Source organism: Adiantum capillus-veneris, chromosome 10, assembly GCF_014529385.1.
Source record: "Adiantum capillus-veneris isolate H3 chromosome 10, ASM1452938v2, whole genome shotgun sequence".
NCBI lineage: Eukaryota > Viridiplantae > Streptophyta > Polypodiopsida > Polypodiales > Pteridaceae > Adiantum > Adiantum capillus-veneris.
In genome coordinates this window covers 93,134,564-93,151,971 of record NC_140940.1, presented here as the reverse complement: position 1 = coordinate 93,151,971, position 17,408 = coordinate 93,134,564, and the positions used below count along the sequence as shown (strand labels likewise).

The 17,408-nt window shown below is 50.4% G+C and overlaps 2 protein-coding genes and 1 pseudogene across 2 annotated transcripts in view; 2 read left to right on the top strand and 1 right to left on the bottom strand.

Moving 5' to 3' along the window:
• LOC147449245 (protein GAMETE EXPRESSED 2-like) overlaps positions 1-17,408 on the bottom strand; it is a 153,158-nt gene that overhangs the window by 127,006 nt on the left and 8,744 nt on the right. The gene's annotated exons all lie outside the window — the stretch shown is intronic.
• On the top strand, positions 13,313-15,174 carry LOC147449247 (uncharacterized). Its single transcript, XM_086522540.1, has 3 exons — positions 13,313-14,021; positions 14,157-14,805; positions 14,895-15,174. Exons 1-3 carry the CDS (start codon positions 13,313-13,315, stop codon positions 15,172-15,174), a joined length of 1,638 nt encoding a protein of 545 aa, XP_086378666.1.
• On the top strand, positions 15,185-16,060 carry LOC147449246 (uncharacterized; annotated as a pseudogene).

Here is a 17,408-nt window from a genome sequence, read left to right as displayed (position 1 = left end):
GCAGGCAAGAGAGGCTAAGAGAGCAAGAGCATCACAAAGTGCAGTATACAGAGATTTACTGTACAAGTACAGTGGTTGTGAAACGCTTGATTGTGGACACTCGTTGAGTGTAGAAAGCGTTACAGGAACCACGATAGCAGGTTCAGCAGATTTGCAGGTTTTTGCAGATTGCAGCTATTTTGTCTTAGTGCTTCAAGATGTCTGACGGTTTCAGTCAGATTGTTACTGAGAAGCTTGAGAAAAATAACTACCCTGCATGGAAGTTCAGAATAACAAATTTCCTAAAAGGAAAAGGTTATTGGGACTATATAGAAGGAGACAATGAAAAGGAACCAGAGATTCCCGAGGCAAATGCTACAGCAGAGCAAAGGAAAGCTTTGAGGGACTGGCAACAAGGCCAGAGCAAAGTGATGTATTGGCTGTCTATGAGCATCACAGATGGCATGATGGGCTATCTACAGGATGCTCAAACCCCCGCCATTGCATGGAGAAACTTAGGCAGAGTGTTCGAGGTGAACACCAAGGCCAGGAAGCTTCAACTAAAGTCGGAGCTAAATCAGGTTAAGAGGAACAACCTCTCAATCAATGATTATGCCTTGAAGATCAAGAGTATCATTGAGGCTCTTGGATCTATTAAAGTCTCAGTGGAAGACGATGACATTGTCCGTGCATGCTTGGATGGTCTAGGAGATGAGTATGTACATTTTAGGTCTTCCATGAATACAAAAGACGACATCCCCGTGTTCCAAGATTTGATTTCTATGCTTATTCTTGAGGAGAAGAACCTTGACACATCTTCTTCTCATGGCAGAAATAATTCTGAACAGGCCTTCTATTCTAACTCCAACAGAGGTAGAGGTAGAGGTCGTGGTCGAGGCCCAAGGGGTTGCAGGGGCCAATTTCTGGAAGGTCAATCAAATCAAAACAATACAGGTGGCAGGGGAAACCAGTCTCAAGGCAGGGGGAGTCAAAGAGGTCGTGGTGCAGGATCAAGCAGGCAGCAACATACTCCAGATAGTAGAGAATGTTGGACTTGTGGTGAAAGAGGTCACATGTCACGTGACTGTCCAAAGGGAAAAGCAAGTAGAAAGAGAGAACAGGGCAACTATGCATCTACTAGCAGAGATGCAGATGACAGCAAAAACGAGCGCATGTTTGTTATGCAACATGTAATGAATACAATGACTGCAGAGAATTCCACCCAAGATGATGTTTGGTATATGGATTCAGGTGCCTCTAATCACATGACGTCTCGTGGAGAGTGGTTTAGAGATATGCGCAAACCAGATGTATCAGGCTATGTGCAGACAGGAGATGACACAGCTCACCCCATTGCTCATGTAGGGGACATACCTCTAAATACGAAGAGTGGGAAATCAAAGTACTTAGCAGATGTACTTCATGTCCCAAACATTACAAAGAATCTTGTTTCTGTTGGACAAATGGTTAAGCAGGGTTTGCAGGTTCGCTTCAATCCAAATGGCTGTTATGTAGAAGATTTCCAGAATGGCTGTAAGCTGATCACAGAGGGCAAATGTGTGGGCAGAATGTTTACGCTGAATGTAGACATGCCTGAGGTAAAAGCTGCATTATTTGCACAGGGCACAGGTGTTGTGGCTGATGTTGACATTTGGCACAAACGCATTGGCCATGTGAATGAGCAGAGATTGCGCAGCATGCAATCAAAACAGATTGTAAAAGGTTTGCCCAAATTCAAGGTGGATGGTATGCATAAAGTGTGTGCAGCATGCCAGTTTGGAAAACAGTCAAAGGGCTCATTTTCACATGAGCGCAATGTATGTAAAAAGCCACTTGAGGTGGTGCACACAGATGTTTGGGGTCCAACCGATACTGCAAGTATACATGGTTGCAGGTATTATGTCTCTTTCATTGATGACCATACAAGGAAAGTATGGGTCTACTTCATGCGTAACAAAAGTGAAGTGTTTGGTCACTTTCAAGACTTCAAAGTCATGATTGAGAAGGAGACAGATATGCAAATCAAGACATTGAGGTCAGATGGAGGGGGAGAGTACTTCTCCAATGATTTTTCAGATTTTCTGCGAATGCATGGTATACACAGGCAGTTTACATGCAGATATACTCCACAGCAGAATGGGGTCGCAGAAAGGAAAAACAGGCACATTGCAGAGGTTGCACGTGCATTGATGAATGAGAAGAACATGCCTCATCATTTCTGGGCTGAAGCTGTAAATACAGCTGTGTACATTATGAACAGGACACCTACAGCTGCGGTGCATGATGTAACAACTGAGGAAAAGTTTACAGGTACAAAGCCTGATTTGGCACACTTGAAAGTGTTTGGCTGCATAGCTTACGTGCATGTACCAGATGAGTTGCGTAGGAAATTGGATCCTAAAGCAGAGAAATGTATTCTTGTGGGATATTCCCTTGAACAAAAGGGGTACAGGTGCTACAATCCTACTACACGAGAATTACGAGTGAGCAGAGATGTAGTCTTTGATGAGATGAGCAGCTGGTACAGTAATGCACATGGCACTATTGGGGCTGATGTAAAAGATGATGTGGTTGTACAAAATGTGAGGCCACAGTCACAGGTTTTGAGTGGACCACAAGAGTCCTCTTCTCGTGGCTCTGTTGAGAAACCATGGAATGGTAGACTACGTACGCAGGTTACTCCACCAACAGGTACAGGGAATGTATCACGAAAAGGAAAGGAAAAGGTTGATGAACCTCCCTTTATGGTTGATGCATCATCAGGTTTTTCACATGTAGACATGGATTCAGATGGTTCTGAACAAAGTCTTGATGAGGAATTTGGAATTCCGGCTGTCAGGACACCTGGTGTAAGGAAAGTACAAGAAGATGCTAGAGGGCAAAGGAGTGACCAAGGACCGCGCAGATCTAATAGAGTCAGAAATTTAGTTCAGAAATTGACTTATGATGGGTATCTAGCGCATCACCAAGCCTACATGGCTAAGGTGATACAGGATGTGGAGCCCACATGTTTTGAGGATGCAGTTGGAAATGTGCATTGGGATGATGCAATGAATGAAGAGATGGCTGCATTGGAAGCAAATGACACATGGGAGTTGGTGCCATTGCCAAGTGGCAAGAAAGCTATTGGCTGTAAATGGGTGTATAAAACCAAGCATAAGGCTGATGGTAACATTGAGCGTCACAAGGCAAGGCTGGTCGCAAAGGGTTATGCACAGACGTATGGCATAGACTATGAGGAGACCTTTGCTCCAGTGGCAAAGATGACGACAGTGAGAGCTGTCATAGCAGTGGCTGCATCTAGAGGATGGATTATGCATCAAATGGATGTAAAGAATGCCTTCTTGAATGGTGAGTTGCAAGAGGAAGTGTATATGGATCAGCCACCTGGTTATGTCGATCCAGGTTACCCAGATTATGTATGCAGACTTCTCAAAGCTTTGTATGGTTTGAAGCAGGGCTCTAGAGCATAGTATGACAGGATTGCCAAGTATCTTGTCAGTATTGGTTTTAGGAGAGCTCATGCTGATCATTCACTCTATGTACGTGAGAGTGATGTGGGGATTGTGGTCAGTACCATATATGTAGATGACCTTATTATTGTTGGTGACAATGCTATGGAGATTGACCATGTGAAGGGTCTTCTCAAACAGGAGTTTGAAATGAAAGATTTAGGCGAGTTGCGCTACTTTCTTGGCATTGAAGTGATCAGGACTCCAGAGGGTGTATGGCTATCACAGAGACAGTATGCTTTGGACATGTTGTCAAAGTATGGTATGGCTGATTGTAAGCCAATTTCTATTCCCTTGGATGTGAATGCAAAGCTGAGTGCAGAGAAGAGTGATGTTGTTGAGGATGTCAACATGTACAGGAAGATTGTGGGTAGTCTAATCTACTTGACTATCACGAGGCCAGACTTGAGCTACACAGTAGGCTTGGAGAGTCAGTTCATGCAACTTCCGAGGAAGCCACATTTGGATGGAGTACGACGCACACTTAGGTATGTGCAAGGTACTCTTGACTACGCATTGTTCTATGCAGCAGATGCACCATTAGCATTGTATGGGTATACAGATGCAGATTGGGCAGGTAGCATTGTTGATAGGAGATCTACGAGTGGCTTCATGTTCTCTTTTGGGAGTACTGCTGTTACTTGGAGCAGCAAAAAGCAGCCTACGGTTGCTTTATCGAGCACAGAGGCCGAGTACAGAGGTGCAGCAGTTGCGGCGTGCGAGGTAGCTTGGCTACGCACATTACTTGAGGACTTGGGAGTGCAGGTGGACCAGCAGATTTTCATCCATTGTGACAACCTCAGCAGCATGCAGTTGGCTAGGAACCCAGTGTTCCATGCCAGGACCAAACACATAGAGGTCCATTACCACTACGTTCGAGAGCGAGTGTTGGCGGGCGACATCGACTTGGTCTACGTCAGCACAGAGGAGCAGATAGCGGATATCTTTACCAAGGCCCTCGGAGCTGAGAAGCTTCGACGTTTCCGGACTATGCTTGGACTCTGCGACATGCAGAGCTCGAGGGGGAGTGTTGAGATGTCGAGCTCTACACCTTGAGCTGGCATCCACTACGGGTCTTGGCCGCTTACGGCATTTACTCACTGGCGCGTTAGGTGACCGACACGGAGGATCTCTGCCAGTGATTCTACAGCTGGACTACACTTATAGTGCCAGCCTAGTACGCTTCTAGCGAGTTCACACTTAGTGACCGCATGTACATATGTGCTACTTTTCAGCTTTAGCACTTAGTCATTTTGTACTCTCTTTTCTGTGAAGAAGAAGAAGAAGCTTTCCATCTCTGTGTGCTTTGTGCTTGTCTTGTGTAGCTCTCTTGCATCCTCATTCTTTACATCGTTATCTATAACGGGATGGAGCAATGGCCATTATCTGGAGGCTTTTGACTTGCATACCACCATCGGTATCTGGTGGAGGTGGTACAGTGGATTACATCATCGGCCTCAGAGAGGCATCTCACCTGCTCACATCCTTCACCATCCCACCACTACCTATCGGGGTTGACCACGCATACCTTGCTCTCTCTTTCACACTGGCTCACCCATTTCACACACACCACCCACACCCACGCCACACACTACCATACATTTCACACATGAGCTTGCCAGAGTCTTTTTTTTTTTTTTTCTTTTCCGAGAAAAAGATCCTTCTATTAGTTAATGAAAACTGCCCATAGGGCTACAACCACCTCTGCAAGAGAGGGCTACAACAAGCATGATGCGGAGACTCTCCCAATGAAAAAACAACATATATACAATGAGGCTAAATTAGGAGATGGGAGGAGGGAAGAGCCACACAAGTGGACAGTAGTGCCATCTGAGCACCCCCTGGACTATGGTGTAGAAAGGCCCAGGGCGCTAGAGTTGAAGGAAAGACTCGCGGCGCTCCCGGAGCTGCCCGGTAGTCCCTCAAGCTATCCTCTGAGAGTATGGATCAGCTCTAGCCAAAAGTCACGAACAGTCTCTGCTGGTGGCACAGGGCGAGCCTCAAAGATGCGGAAACAGCGGGCCCGCCAGCTGAAACAAAGTGTCATGCCACTGATGAGCTCCCAACACTCCTCTCTCTCACTGCACCACTCTTGTGGAGTAAGCTCTGTAGCAGGCTGGAGTGTAGGTCGCCCCCCCTGCATCACTATCATCCTGCTGGTGGAAGATAGCTCAAACTGAAGTGCCGGGCCCGTGAGGGTGGACCAAGCCGCTGCCCCCCAAGTGTACTGCCGAGCCGTGGAGAGAGCAGGCATCAGCCGAAGAACTCGTAGCCACATCTGCAGGGCCGAGGGACAGTCCCAAAGAGAGTGACGTTGACTCTCCACCAAATGGTCACAAGCTGCACATGTGGCCGAGAGACCACTATGCACAAGCCAGCTCCCGCTCCCTACTACTGTGGCTCTATGTGCGACCAGCCACTGAAACAAGGTGACTCGCCTCGGCTGTCTGGAGTCCCACAACCTATCCCAAAAGTCTGCCAAGAACTCGACTGTGAGACCCTCCTCCTGCCAATGACGTGAGGCAGCGGGGAGGGCCTCTCTCTGTGCTGCTAGTATATGACGTCCCAGTCGAACAGTGTACTGAAAGAATGGGACTCCTGGGTGGTCTGCAGAAGAGAAGGGGTCCCCCCATAGCCACTCACCAAGATCCCACTCTACTCGTTCCAACGGACAACACTCCCAAGCCCATAGCCTCCAGTGTCCTGTCTCAAGAACTGCTGGGTCAGGGTCTATGACGCAGGTCCGCCCACAGATGCCCACTACTCGGATCCTCTAAAAACAGCACTCTGCTACATGCGGGGCCTCTACTGCAACTCGCTGTAGTCGTCCCCCACCCTGAAGCTCCAAGAACAGGGCTGAGACAAACTCTGCGCAGGCCCTGACTGAAATGAGAACCTCCAGTCGTGTGAAGGCTCCCATCCACTGGGGTGCTATTGGCTCAAGAGACGTGAGCCACTCAGCTGGAATTGACTCTGAGATGTGCTGACACATGCTCTGCACCCCTCTCATGCCCTATAGCTCGAAACCCTGCACCTCCTCTAACAAACCTGTGAACTCTAGCCAGTCACCTAGAGAGGGTGCTGGACCTGCTGCCATGGGACCCCAAGAAACATGAGGCCGACTCCCAACCAAGTGGCCTCTCTGAGTGCTAACCATGGGGTTCCAGACGAGGGACTGCCGTAGGCGCTCCTCCGTGCACGTCGGCTATCTCTGCTCTAGGGCCACGCCGTAAGAGCTCCCAAGATTGAAGCAAACTCACAGCGAAGCGGTCCTCCAGTCTCCTGCTCAAACCAACTCGGCGCAACTCTGTAAAGATTCATCTGGTCAATGGTTGCCAAGGGCCTCCTGACTGAGGCACCCTGGCACGAAGCCTCTGCAGCAAGAACTCCTTCCAGGGCTCCTCTCCTTGAAGAAGTCCTCTGACTACGAGCTTCCCAAGAAGGGCTCTTCTCTGTTGTGCTGGATCAATGATCCCAAGCCCTCCCTGAGAACAAGGAAGTGTGATGACCGACCAAGCCACCTTGGCTCGAGCAATCTGAGTGTTACGACTTGACCAAAGGAAGTTCCTGATCAGTCTCTCTACCTGGCTGATACAAGAACTCGAGAAGATCCAGCAAGAAGTGATATACCACATAGTCGCCAACAACATCTGGTTGGCAATTACTACTCTACCAGCCAACGAAAGTCGTGGTGAGCTCCAATGTAACAGCTTTCTCCTGATGGACAGGAGAAGAGGAGCAATCTGCTGCTCGGGGGACAAGTCCAAACCAACCTGACAACCCAAGTACCGAATTGCAGTCCCTGCAGGAATCCACCTAAAACCCTCACCTGGCATCCAATCTGGCACAGGAGCACTGCCACTGTCTTTCTCCAGTTGATCAGTGCGCCCAATGCACAACAGAAGGTCTCCAAATCCTGTTCACATCTGTGTAGATTGGCCTCCTGGCCCTCTAAGTACAAGGCTGAGTCATCGGCAAACTCAGCGTCTAGTAGCTCATCTCCCCGAATAGGGAGTGCTAAGCCCCTCAGACCAACCTGTTGTGACACCAAAAATCTGCTCATCGCCTTCGCATAGAACAGAAAGAGAAAGGGGGCAAGAGGACAACCCTCTCTGACCGAGCGTGTGAGCATGAAGCGATCACCTCTATCTCCTGCCAAAAGCACCTGACTGTGAGCCTGTCTGTACATAGCTGACACCCCTCTGATTCAAGCATCTGAGAAGCCCATCCTGTGTAGAGTGCCGTCTAGAAAGTCCGAGTCAACTCTGTCGTATGCCTTCTCAAAATCGAGAAGAAGAATCACTAGGTCCTCACCACGGAGCCGTGCCAGGGCAGAAGCCTCCCAGAAAGTGAAGATGTTGTCAAGGATACTGCGTTCCTTGACAAAACCTGTCTGAGTCCCATGTATAAGGCTCTCTAGAAGTTGTTGAATCCTCAAACTCAGAGCCTTGGCAAGAATTTTGTAGGCTGAGTTGAGGATGGTGATGGGGCGCCACTGTCGAATCTCATCCAAGGAGCCACCCTCCTTTGGAATGAGGTAAATCAGGCCCTCACTCATGCTATCCGGCATCACTCCTGTGTGCAAAATGTACTAAAAGGCACTACAAAGATCTGGGCCAAGCGGGTCCGAGTACTCCAAGAAGAAGCTGAGAGTCAGCCCATCCTCACCTGGATAGCTACCACGAGGGAGGGCCCTAAGAGCCGTGTACAACTCCTCAAGCTGAAGTGGCATCTCTAGCCTCTGGAGAATCTCCTCAGTCACAAGACAAGACATCTGTGCCCAAACCTGCTCCCTGCATGCATCTTGCCGCTCTGACTGGGGCTCAGGCGACACTAACTCACGGTAAAAGTCAGTAGCAACTGCACGCATATCCTCGGGCTCAGAAACAACTGACCCATCGGGTCTCCTCAACTGATTGACCTTGGCATGCGAGTGCCGAGGTCCCACTGTCTCAAAAAAAAGCACCTGTCACTCTGTCACCCACCTGAGTCCACTGAGATGCCTATCGGTGAAAGGAAAACTCATGACGCCTCTCCTCTGTGCCTGCTGTAACTGCTCCTCCAACCATGGACTGTCTGGATGCTGCTCTTGCATCCTCTGTAGTGAAGCAATGCCTCCTCTCAGACGCTGCTCCTTCTCTCTCGCTGCAGCCCGGCGAGCCAGAGACTCCTGGAGAAAAAAGTGGCTAAGCTGAGCTAGGCCTGAGGCCACTCTGTCTGCAGGTAGAACCTGGCTGTCCATCCCCTTGTCGAGAGAGCCTCTACCCTCTCTCTGAGTACTGAGTCCAACAAGACCCGCTCTGGGATGCAAAGCATCGTGCTCCCACTCTTCTGCCTGCCTGCCACTGTGAGGATCACTGGTGCATGGTCCGAGAAGGATGTCCCTGCCAGGATGCCCACTGATCCCCCCAAGTCACTGAAGTGGTCACTAGAGTAGAAGCGATCTATCCGCAATAGATTCACTCCTCCCACTCTGCGGTCCGATCTAGAGAAGGCAAGACTGGCTGGCGGCCTCACAAAGCCAGATTGCTTCCATGTATCCGAGACCCTCAAAGTCATACACAACCTCTCCCAAGCTACTAACTCGACTCCATGCACAGTAGCATGGTTGCCTCCAATCCTGTCAGAAGGGTCCTCCAACATATTGAAGTCCCCTCCTACACACCAATGGTCAGCCTGCGGCAAAGACTCAACAATCTGTGACCAAAACTCTGCACGAGCACTCGCCACATTGGCCGCATAGATGTTCAGGAAGCCCACAAGGCCACCCTGAACCTGCATAGTAATCCACTGAGCCCTGCCTGGCACAATAATCCCTCTGTCCACAATGGCCTGCTGCAATGAGTCCGCAATAGTCATACATACCTCACCCTGGATGCCTCCAGGTCCAAAAGCAGCTGACCAAAAGGTATCATATCGTCCACGCAAAATATGACCACATCGCCGAATGCGGCTCTCACACAGATGGTGCTCCTGAAGCATAAGGAGATCAATCTCTCCTCCCACAAGGCAACGCTGAAACTCCTAATGCAATCGGCCCCGCTCTCACTGCAACTGGGGCCCACCTAGTCCCTGCACGTTCTACGAGACGATCCTTATGGGGAGCGAGAGAGAACAGATACTACCGCAGCAGTAAGACGGGCTATCTTCGAGGCTGGCTTGGATGGGGAGTAATCCGCATCCGAGCGTCCTCTAGATAGGCGAGACTGCAGTGAGTGCCTAGCCCAAGCCCAAGCAAAGCGAGCCGTGCGTAAAGCAACCTCCTCTGTCCAGGAGTCCTCATGAATGTATACATAGCAAGGCAAACACTGCGTATCAGCAAAAAAGTACACCACAATGTGCCTACATCCTGCTGAGTCTGGGGGTGTCACCGCAAACTTGGCCAGTGGCCACAAAGTCTGCAGCAAATCTGTAACTCCAAGTTCTCCCATGTGATAAGAGAACTCGAGAACCTGTGTATGCAACCATCCCAACACTGAGTCGAGGGACCACTCTGTCTCGGCCCTACCACAGAGGGGGAAGAAGAAACCAACTGCTGAGTCCAAGGCCTCTGTCTCCCTAGCGGCGAGGAACAAAGCATGGACCCTGAAGCAGGCTGCCTCGTGGTCTGCTGCGGAATCGCCAAGAAAGCGAGTGAACCTATAGTCGAAGAAATCTCAGCGGCGTCGGAGGTCAATGCTCGTCAGACCACGAGGGATAGCTGCAAGGGAAGATGTCTAAATCTGCAGAGGGGGCCGCAAGAAGGGCTGACCCTCTCTCGCTAGGCGACTCGTGGTCCCAAGAGATCTCCTAGCCGCCAGCGAGGGACCAGTCTCCTGAGTCGACTGTGGAACTGGAGCAGGAGGGGGGGAAGAAGGAGCTTGGGGGGGGGGGGGGGGCGGAGGGGAAGAGGAGCGGGGTGGGGCGACAGAGGTAGAGAGGCGAGGTGGAGAGGCGACGGGAGCAGAGGGCGGGGGGGGAGGATGAGGAGGAGGAGGGGAACTCTGAAGGGGGGGCGGTTGTCGAGGGTGAAGCGGAGGTGGAGGCTTGCGTAGGGGACTCCTCCTACTCAAGAGGACCAAAGCGGTTCCTCGTGCGAACCCATTGCTGCTGAGTAGGCACCTGAGGGCCCCTTTAAGTGCCAGGCTGTCACTGTGGCCCCTAGCGTCGACGGCCACTTTGAGTGCCACGCTGTCGCTGTGGCCCCTAGCGTCGACGGCCACGGGCCTGCTGCCACCCCTCCTCCGCTGGAGCGCCAGGCTCGGAGGGTGGCTCTGAATCTATGCGCTGTGCCGCTGACTGTGGTTGCGGCCGAGCCTTGGCAGGCTGGGACTGAGGCTGAGGTGCAGGTCGTGGCCTCCTCCGTGGACAGGCCTTCGCTAGGTGGCCCATCTGTCGGCAAATGAAGCACTGGTTCGGGAGGCCCGAGGACTCCACACTCTGTCTAAACCAACCCCCACTCACCCGAGGCAGAAGGAATACCTTCGTACGAGGTGTCTCCAGGACAGTCCCGATGGCGGAGCCAATCCTGGAAAGAAGTGGTAGGTACTCCCTCCGTAAGCCCGGAAAGCACACTCAGATGGGGATGTCTGCCTCCTCTACTAGCACATCCGAAGTCGGGTCAAAACCATGTCGCCACTGTCGAAAGTGGACGCGTGATGCTCGGATGGCCAGTGGACTCATAGCTATGACCTTGGAAGCCATCTCGGAGGTCTCGAACTCGATCTGATAGTACCCCCGTCCGCGAATCTAGACATCCAAGATCTTGCCCACCTCTGCGAGAAGGCGGGCCTGGAGAAGGTCTCGCAGCTGTCCTCTGCTAGGACAGGTGCCGAGAATTTTGCAGATGACCGAAGTCGCCTGCAATCGCTCTACCTCAGCGGCTAGGCTCGCTTGCTCTGTCGGCGATAGATCAAGTCAAATGGTGGGCTCAGCGGGGTCGGGTGAGGGGGCTTCCGGCGAGTCCCTCTGTGGCGAAGCTGGAGCCTCCATCTGTGTCTACTGCTGTGTCGTAAGAAGAGGTCGACGGGCGGACGCTGCAATCAGGCGCAGAAGACACTGCCCCAAAAAATGAAGCAATGCCGAGGATACCGAACTGTAGTGGTTGACGGGGATAAACCGAGGCGGGGGGGGAGGGCGGGGGGGGGGGGGGGGGGGGCGGGCAGAAACACTGACGGCAGCAGGAGGAGGGGGTGACGAGTGGGGGCGGCAACGGGCAGGCAAGGGGCGGCGCAGGATAACAGGCAGTACGGGGGTGGGCAATGGGGCAAAGGGGTGGGGCGGGGGAGGTAGCGGGCTGAGGAGAGGAGGGGGCGGGGGGGGGGGGGAGGTGTGAAGCTAGGCGTGCGCAGGTGGGCAGCAGTAGCGAGCTCGCATAGTATAGCCTTGTTATTCACCAAGACCTTTGGGTGCCAATCTTGAGCTTGCCAGAGTCTTCATCACATGTATATGAGGGGATCTATGTTCTCAATCCAGATACACCACTCTCTACACTCACTAGCCAGCTCTCAATAGTTCTTCACACTTCAGCCCTCAGTTGCTTCCCATACACCACTCATAGTGGCCGACCCCCACCCTCTGTGACGATGCCCTAGAATAGATGGTATAACAGGGAGTGCAGAGACCTCTACAGACAGCTGCGGGCTCAACGAGCCTTGGAGGAGATCCTCGAGAGCCAGCTCAGGAGACAGATGAAAGCCATTACACGCCGTAAGAGACGGGCCTTCAAGGAGGAGCAAGAGCTTGAGCTATACCACCTTCATGAGTACAGACTGCGCCACAACATGGAGGATTCTCAGAGATCCACATCCTACTACCCCACTAGAGGACCCTCAGACCTGGCATGACTGTGTCGAGTGCCTATACTAGATATCTGGGCAGCCACTAATCCCAGATCCATCCGACCCTGGACCTACGACCTCCACTTTCTTTACATCTTCTATGGTGGAGAGGGCCATTCGGCGCCTACAGCATGGCCGCTCAGCAAATCATACCGGCCTATAGAGCGAGCACCTGATCTATGCGACAGACACTCTCTCCCCCCTGATAGCAAGTCTCTCCAACCGTGCATTGGTTGAGGGACTACCAGAGGAGTGGAAAATGCACACGATTGTGCCTATCCACAAATCTCGCAACACCCTGGATCCAGGGAACTACAAAACTGTCATGATTAGACACACACTGACCAAACTATACGGGGCAGTTCTTGAGGCAGAGCTTAGCGCACATGCACAAGCATCAGGGATACGGTCACCAGGACAGGCAGGTTTCAAACGCACTTTCTCGACTATCGATCACATTTTCGTGCTTCGCTGTCTGATAGACGGAGCGAAGGCGCGGAAGAAGAGACTCTACTGCTGCTTTGTGGACTTCCACAAGGCATATGACACCATCCCCAAAGATAGACTCTTTCAGCGCCTTAAGGAGCTACAGATACCCTCTGCCATGATATGGGCCATTCATTCTTTGTATCCACAGGTCATAGGTAGAGCAGGGTAGAATCCGTACGTACGTACGGTACCATTCCGTACGGTACGGTACAGTACGGCATTTTAAAAAAAATTTGGGCGTTTTTTGCTCGAACAAATTCCGCTAGGGAGCGCTTTCAGTTGGGCTTATTAGTGTGAAGGGGGGGAAGCCTTAGGCTTTTTTAATCGACCACTGTAGCAAAAGAGTCTCTGTTTTGTTGCAAAGAAGTCTGCAAAGCAGTGCACAGAGTCCTGCAGAGCCGAGCTACGCACGTGAAAAGGTACTGCTTCTGCCACCATGCACTCCGTACTCTTCTCGCACTCCGTACTCCTCATGTGTGCACTCTTTTGCATTTGCAATGTGCAGGATTCATTATGCCGCGTAAAACCAACCCCAACTGGTCGCTCCACACCAATGTTTTGAGCATCATCACCACCACTTCTCAGCAAGGTTCTGGCACACGCTTATGGCAATGCAAGTATTGTGGGGACCAATACACCAGCACTATTACGCGAGTCAAAAAGCACTTGACGAGCATCGGGTGCACTGATCAGATTGGTGCATGTGAGAAAATACCACCACCTTTGAGGGAGCAGCTTATTCAAGAGTATTTTCCTGTTGGTGCTCCTGCTTTGAGAGGTGCTCCCAACACACAGGATTCTTTACATGATGCTTTTGTTGGAGAGCTGGAGTCTTTAGGTGCGGAGACAGAGGTTGGAGGAGGTTCGGCCTCCATGCAACCCCCTACTTGCAGGAAGAGAGCACGTGTGGGTGGCGAAGGTGAGGATTCCTTGCCACGTGAAAAAGGTACATCTGAAACACCAACGCATACCACTTTGCCTAGTCGCATCTCTTCTCAGGCTTGGGTGAAAGAGCGTCAGAGGGTGGCACAGATGGAGATATGTCGCACTCTTATTGAGTGCAACATATCTTTCAATGTTTTGCGCACAAATCAATGGAAAAGAATGGTAAAAGCCATTGCAAAGGTGGGGCCTACTGAGACATGGACAGGTCTTGATTACACAAAGATGCGCACCACTATGTTAGATGAACAAAAGGCCTTAATTGACAAGGCACTTACGCGTGTGAAAGCTGGATGAAAGGAGTTTGGATGCACCATTATCTCAGATGGTTGGGCAGACATACGCAGACAACACATAATCAATATCCTTGTGTCTTCTGCTTTGGGCACTTATTTCTTGCGTGCTGTGGATGCAGGAAAAGCAGGGGAAAAGATCACGGCTGAGTTTATTTTTGGTCACATCAAAACAGCCATAGAGGAGGTTGGCAAGGAGAATGTTGTGCAGGTGGTGACAGATAATGCAGCTAATTGCAAGGCAATGGGATTTATGGTGGAGCAACAGTTTCCTGGCATAGTGTGGACTCCATGTGCTGCACATTGTTTGGATTTGCTCATGGAGGATATTGGCAAACTTTCATGGGTGCAGCCCATAGTTGCAGATGTAGTCAAGGTCACTACATTCTTTCGCAAGAAACATCAGGCTCTTGCTATCTTCTGCAGCCATAGCACTTTGGATATGGTTCGACCTTCAAAAACTAGGTTTGCCTACATTTACTTGGTTTTACAGAGGCTCTACAAACTAAGAGATCCACTACTACAGACAGTGGTGGATCCAAAATGGCGAGGCATGTCAAGATCGCAGGATGAATCTACAAAATACTTGCAGAGGCGGATCCTTGATGAGAGCTTTTGGCAGGAAGTGCACGCTCTTTCAGTGGCACTCAAGCCAGTCTACGTCCTCCTTCGATTGACGGATATGGAGGGATCGACCTTGGGACTAGTCTATCATCTGTTTATGCAGATGAAAGACCACGTTTCCAAATGCGATCTGTTGACTATTGATCGGTAAGGGTTCCTCATGTTCTAATGGTTGTCTGTTTTAATCATCAAGTCTAAGTTATAACTTGTATTGACAACTTGTTTTGATATTTCAGCCGATCAGATTTATTGGGATGTGTTGAGAGCCGCTGGACTTTCATGAGCCGTCCCATACATGCGATGGCTGCCATGCTTCATCCTCTCTACAGGTCGCCAGAGCTATGGAGTGATACCTTGCTTAGCACAAAACAATCAGAGTATGTTGGGCTCATGTTTTCAGAGGATGATCAGCTTGGGATAGACAAGGAATTCACCAACTACATGAATGGCATTGGCGCTTCTTTCACGAGAGCAGTTTCTTTGAAGAAGGAAGCCACAAAGTATCCTTTGACGTAGTGGCACTTGTATGGGAGAGTTGGTCTTCCCAACCTCTCACGCATTGCTCTTCATATCCTTTCCCAGGTTAGGAAACTGCCATCCATGATTACATTGTATATATCATTTTAAACTTCTAACTTCATCTTTATATTACTTGACACTTGTCACTCTCTTGCTGATGATTGCGCTCTTGCTTGAGCATTGAGCAGGATTGCTCGGCTGGAGCATGTGAGCGCAATTGGAGTGCTTACTCTCTCATACACACGAAGATTCGAAATCGCCTTAGCACTTCTCAGTTGGAGAAGTTGGTGTATTGCAGAGCCAACATGAGGCTCATGCGGAGTTACCATTCTTTGGGGCAACCCAAACAGGTAATTATCTTGATGTTGGCCACTGTAAACTCAACCCGCAAGCATATGCCATAAATAAGTCAGTTTAACTTTATTTTACTCTTCAACAGGTTGATGCGACAGAGCTGAAAATGGTAGATGATCCTAGACCAGAGGAGGTGGACCGACAGATTAGAGACGAGCAGGAGCAGATTCTCAGAGAGCTGCATAGAGAGCTCGAGAGCATGGATCGTCGTGTGACTAGATCACATGCACGAGCTCTTAGCCTTCCTCTACGCACGGTGGGAGGAGATCCAGATACTGTGAGACGAGAGAGTATTCGCAGGGGGAAGCTTCCTATTCGCTCCATTCGCAGGCGAGCGAATGAAGCTGTCCGGCTCATCCATGCAGAGATTGCTGATATGCCTGAGGAGGCTTGTGGTGCATAGGTGCTTGTACCAGAGTTGACATATGCTGAGCCTGACCCTGAGTTTGATGAGGAGGGCAATGTCCTTGATGATGGGGGCTTGCTCTCTACCGACGATTCATCTTCCGCATCTAACACAGACTTTTGAGGCCGCACGTCTTAGTGCACACTGGTGACTGCATGCTTTGGAGGACAGGCTGCATCAGACTTTTATTGTTATTATGGCATTGTAGTATTTCACAGTACTTTGTTTTGGATCTTGATTCAGTTTGTATGGTATATGCCGACTTCTGGCTGATGCCATGGACATGATGTTTGTAGTTGTTATTTGGTTTTATGATTTATGGTCATTGGTTTTCTCATTGAGTATTGAATCTTGAGTCATTAAGTTTTTTGATCAATATGTTCATTTTAAGCATTGCATTGTTAATGAGGCTGAATTTTGAAAGGTCTATGAACTTAAATTTAGTGTAATTGTCTTTTTTTACAAATGGTACGTACCTATCACGTACCTAAAGGTTGGTTCAGTACGGAAGTACGTTCCGTACGTACCTAAACCGTACCGTACACTACGTACCTTTCCACCTTGAGGTAGAGTGAGATGCCTTGGTGGATTATCGGATCCCATTGCTAGCACCATCGGTGTGAAGCAAGGATGCCCTCTCCCCGACTCTATTTGGTCTCTAAATCAACGAGATTTCAGATTACATCCTACAAGCAGGCGGCACGGGCTCAGAGTTGGCAGGTATACCAAGAACAAGATCCTTCTATTAGTTACTGAAACTGCCCATAGGGCTACAACCACCTCTTCAAGAGAGGGCTACAACAACCATGGTCGGGAGACTCTCCCAATGAAAAAACCAGCATATGTACAATGGGGCCTAAATCAAGAAATGCGGGGAGGGAAAAGCCACACAGGTGGTCCGTAGTGCTTGGAGTACACCCTAGACCATGGTGTAGAAAGGCCCAGAACGCCAGAGCCGAAGGAAAGCCTCTCTGCGCTCCCGCATGCGATCGGAGCTGCCCTGTAGTCTCTCGAGCTGTCCTCTGAGAGTGTGGATTAGCTCTAGCCAAAAATCGTGAACAGTCTCTGCCGGTGGCACAGGGCGAGCCTCAAAGATGCGGAAGCAACGGGCCCGCCAGATGAACCAGAGTGTCAGGCCACTGATGAGCTCCCAACACTCCTCTCTCTCACTGCACCACTCCTGTAAAGTAAGCTCTGTGGCAGGCTGGAGTGTAGGTTGCCCCTCCGGCATCACTATCATCCTGTTGGTGGAAGATAGATCAAACTGAAGTGCCGGGCCCGTGAGGGTGGACCAAGCCACTGCTGCCCAAGTGTACTGTCGAGCCGTGGAAAGAGCAGGCATCAGCCGAAGAACTCGAAGACACACTTGGTGTGCCGAAGGACATTGACGCTGACTCTCCACAAGATGGTCACAAGCTACATATGCGACCGAGACACCACTATGCACTAGCCAGCTCCCCAACTGTTGTAG

Excerpts from the sequence above, each read along its gene's own strand:
- LOC147449247 (XM_086522540.1), top strand. The coding sequence starts at position 13,313 with ATGCCGCGTAAAACCAACCCCAACTGGTCGCTCCACACCAATGTTTTG. Across the intron at positions 14,022-14,156 it reads AATTGACAAGGCACTTACGC|GAAAAGCAGGGGAAAAGATC; the intron begins GTGTGAAAGCTG and ends CTGTGGATGCAG. Across the intron at positions 14,806-14,894 it reads GATCTGTTGACTATTGATCG|CCGATCAGATTTATTGGGAT; the intron begins GTAAGGGTTCCT and ends TTGATATTTCAG.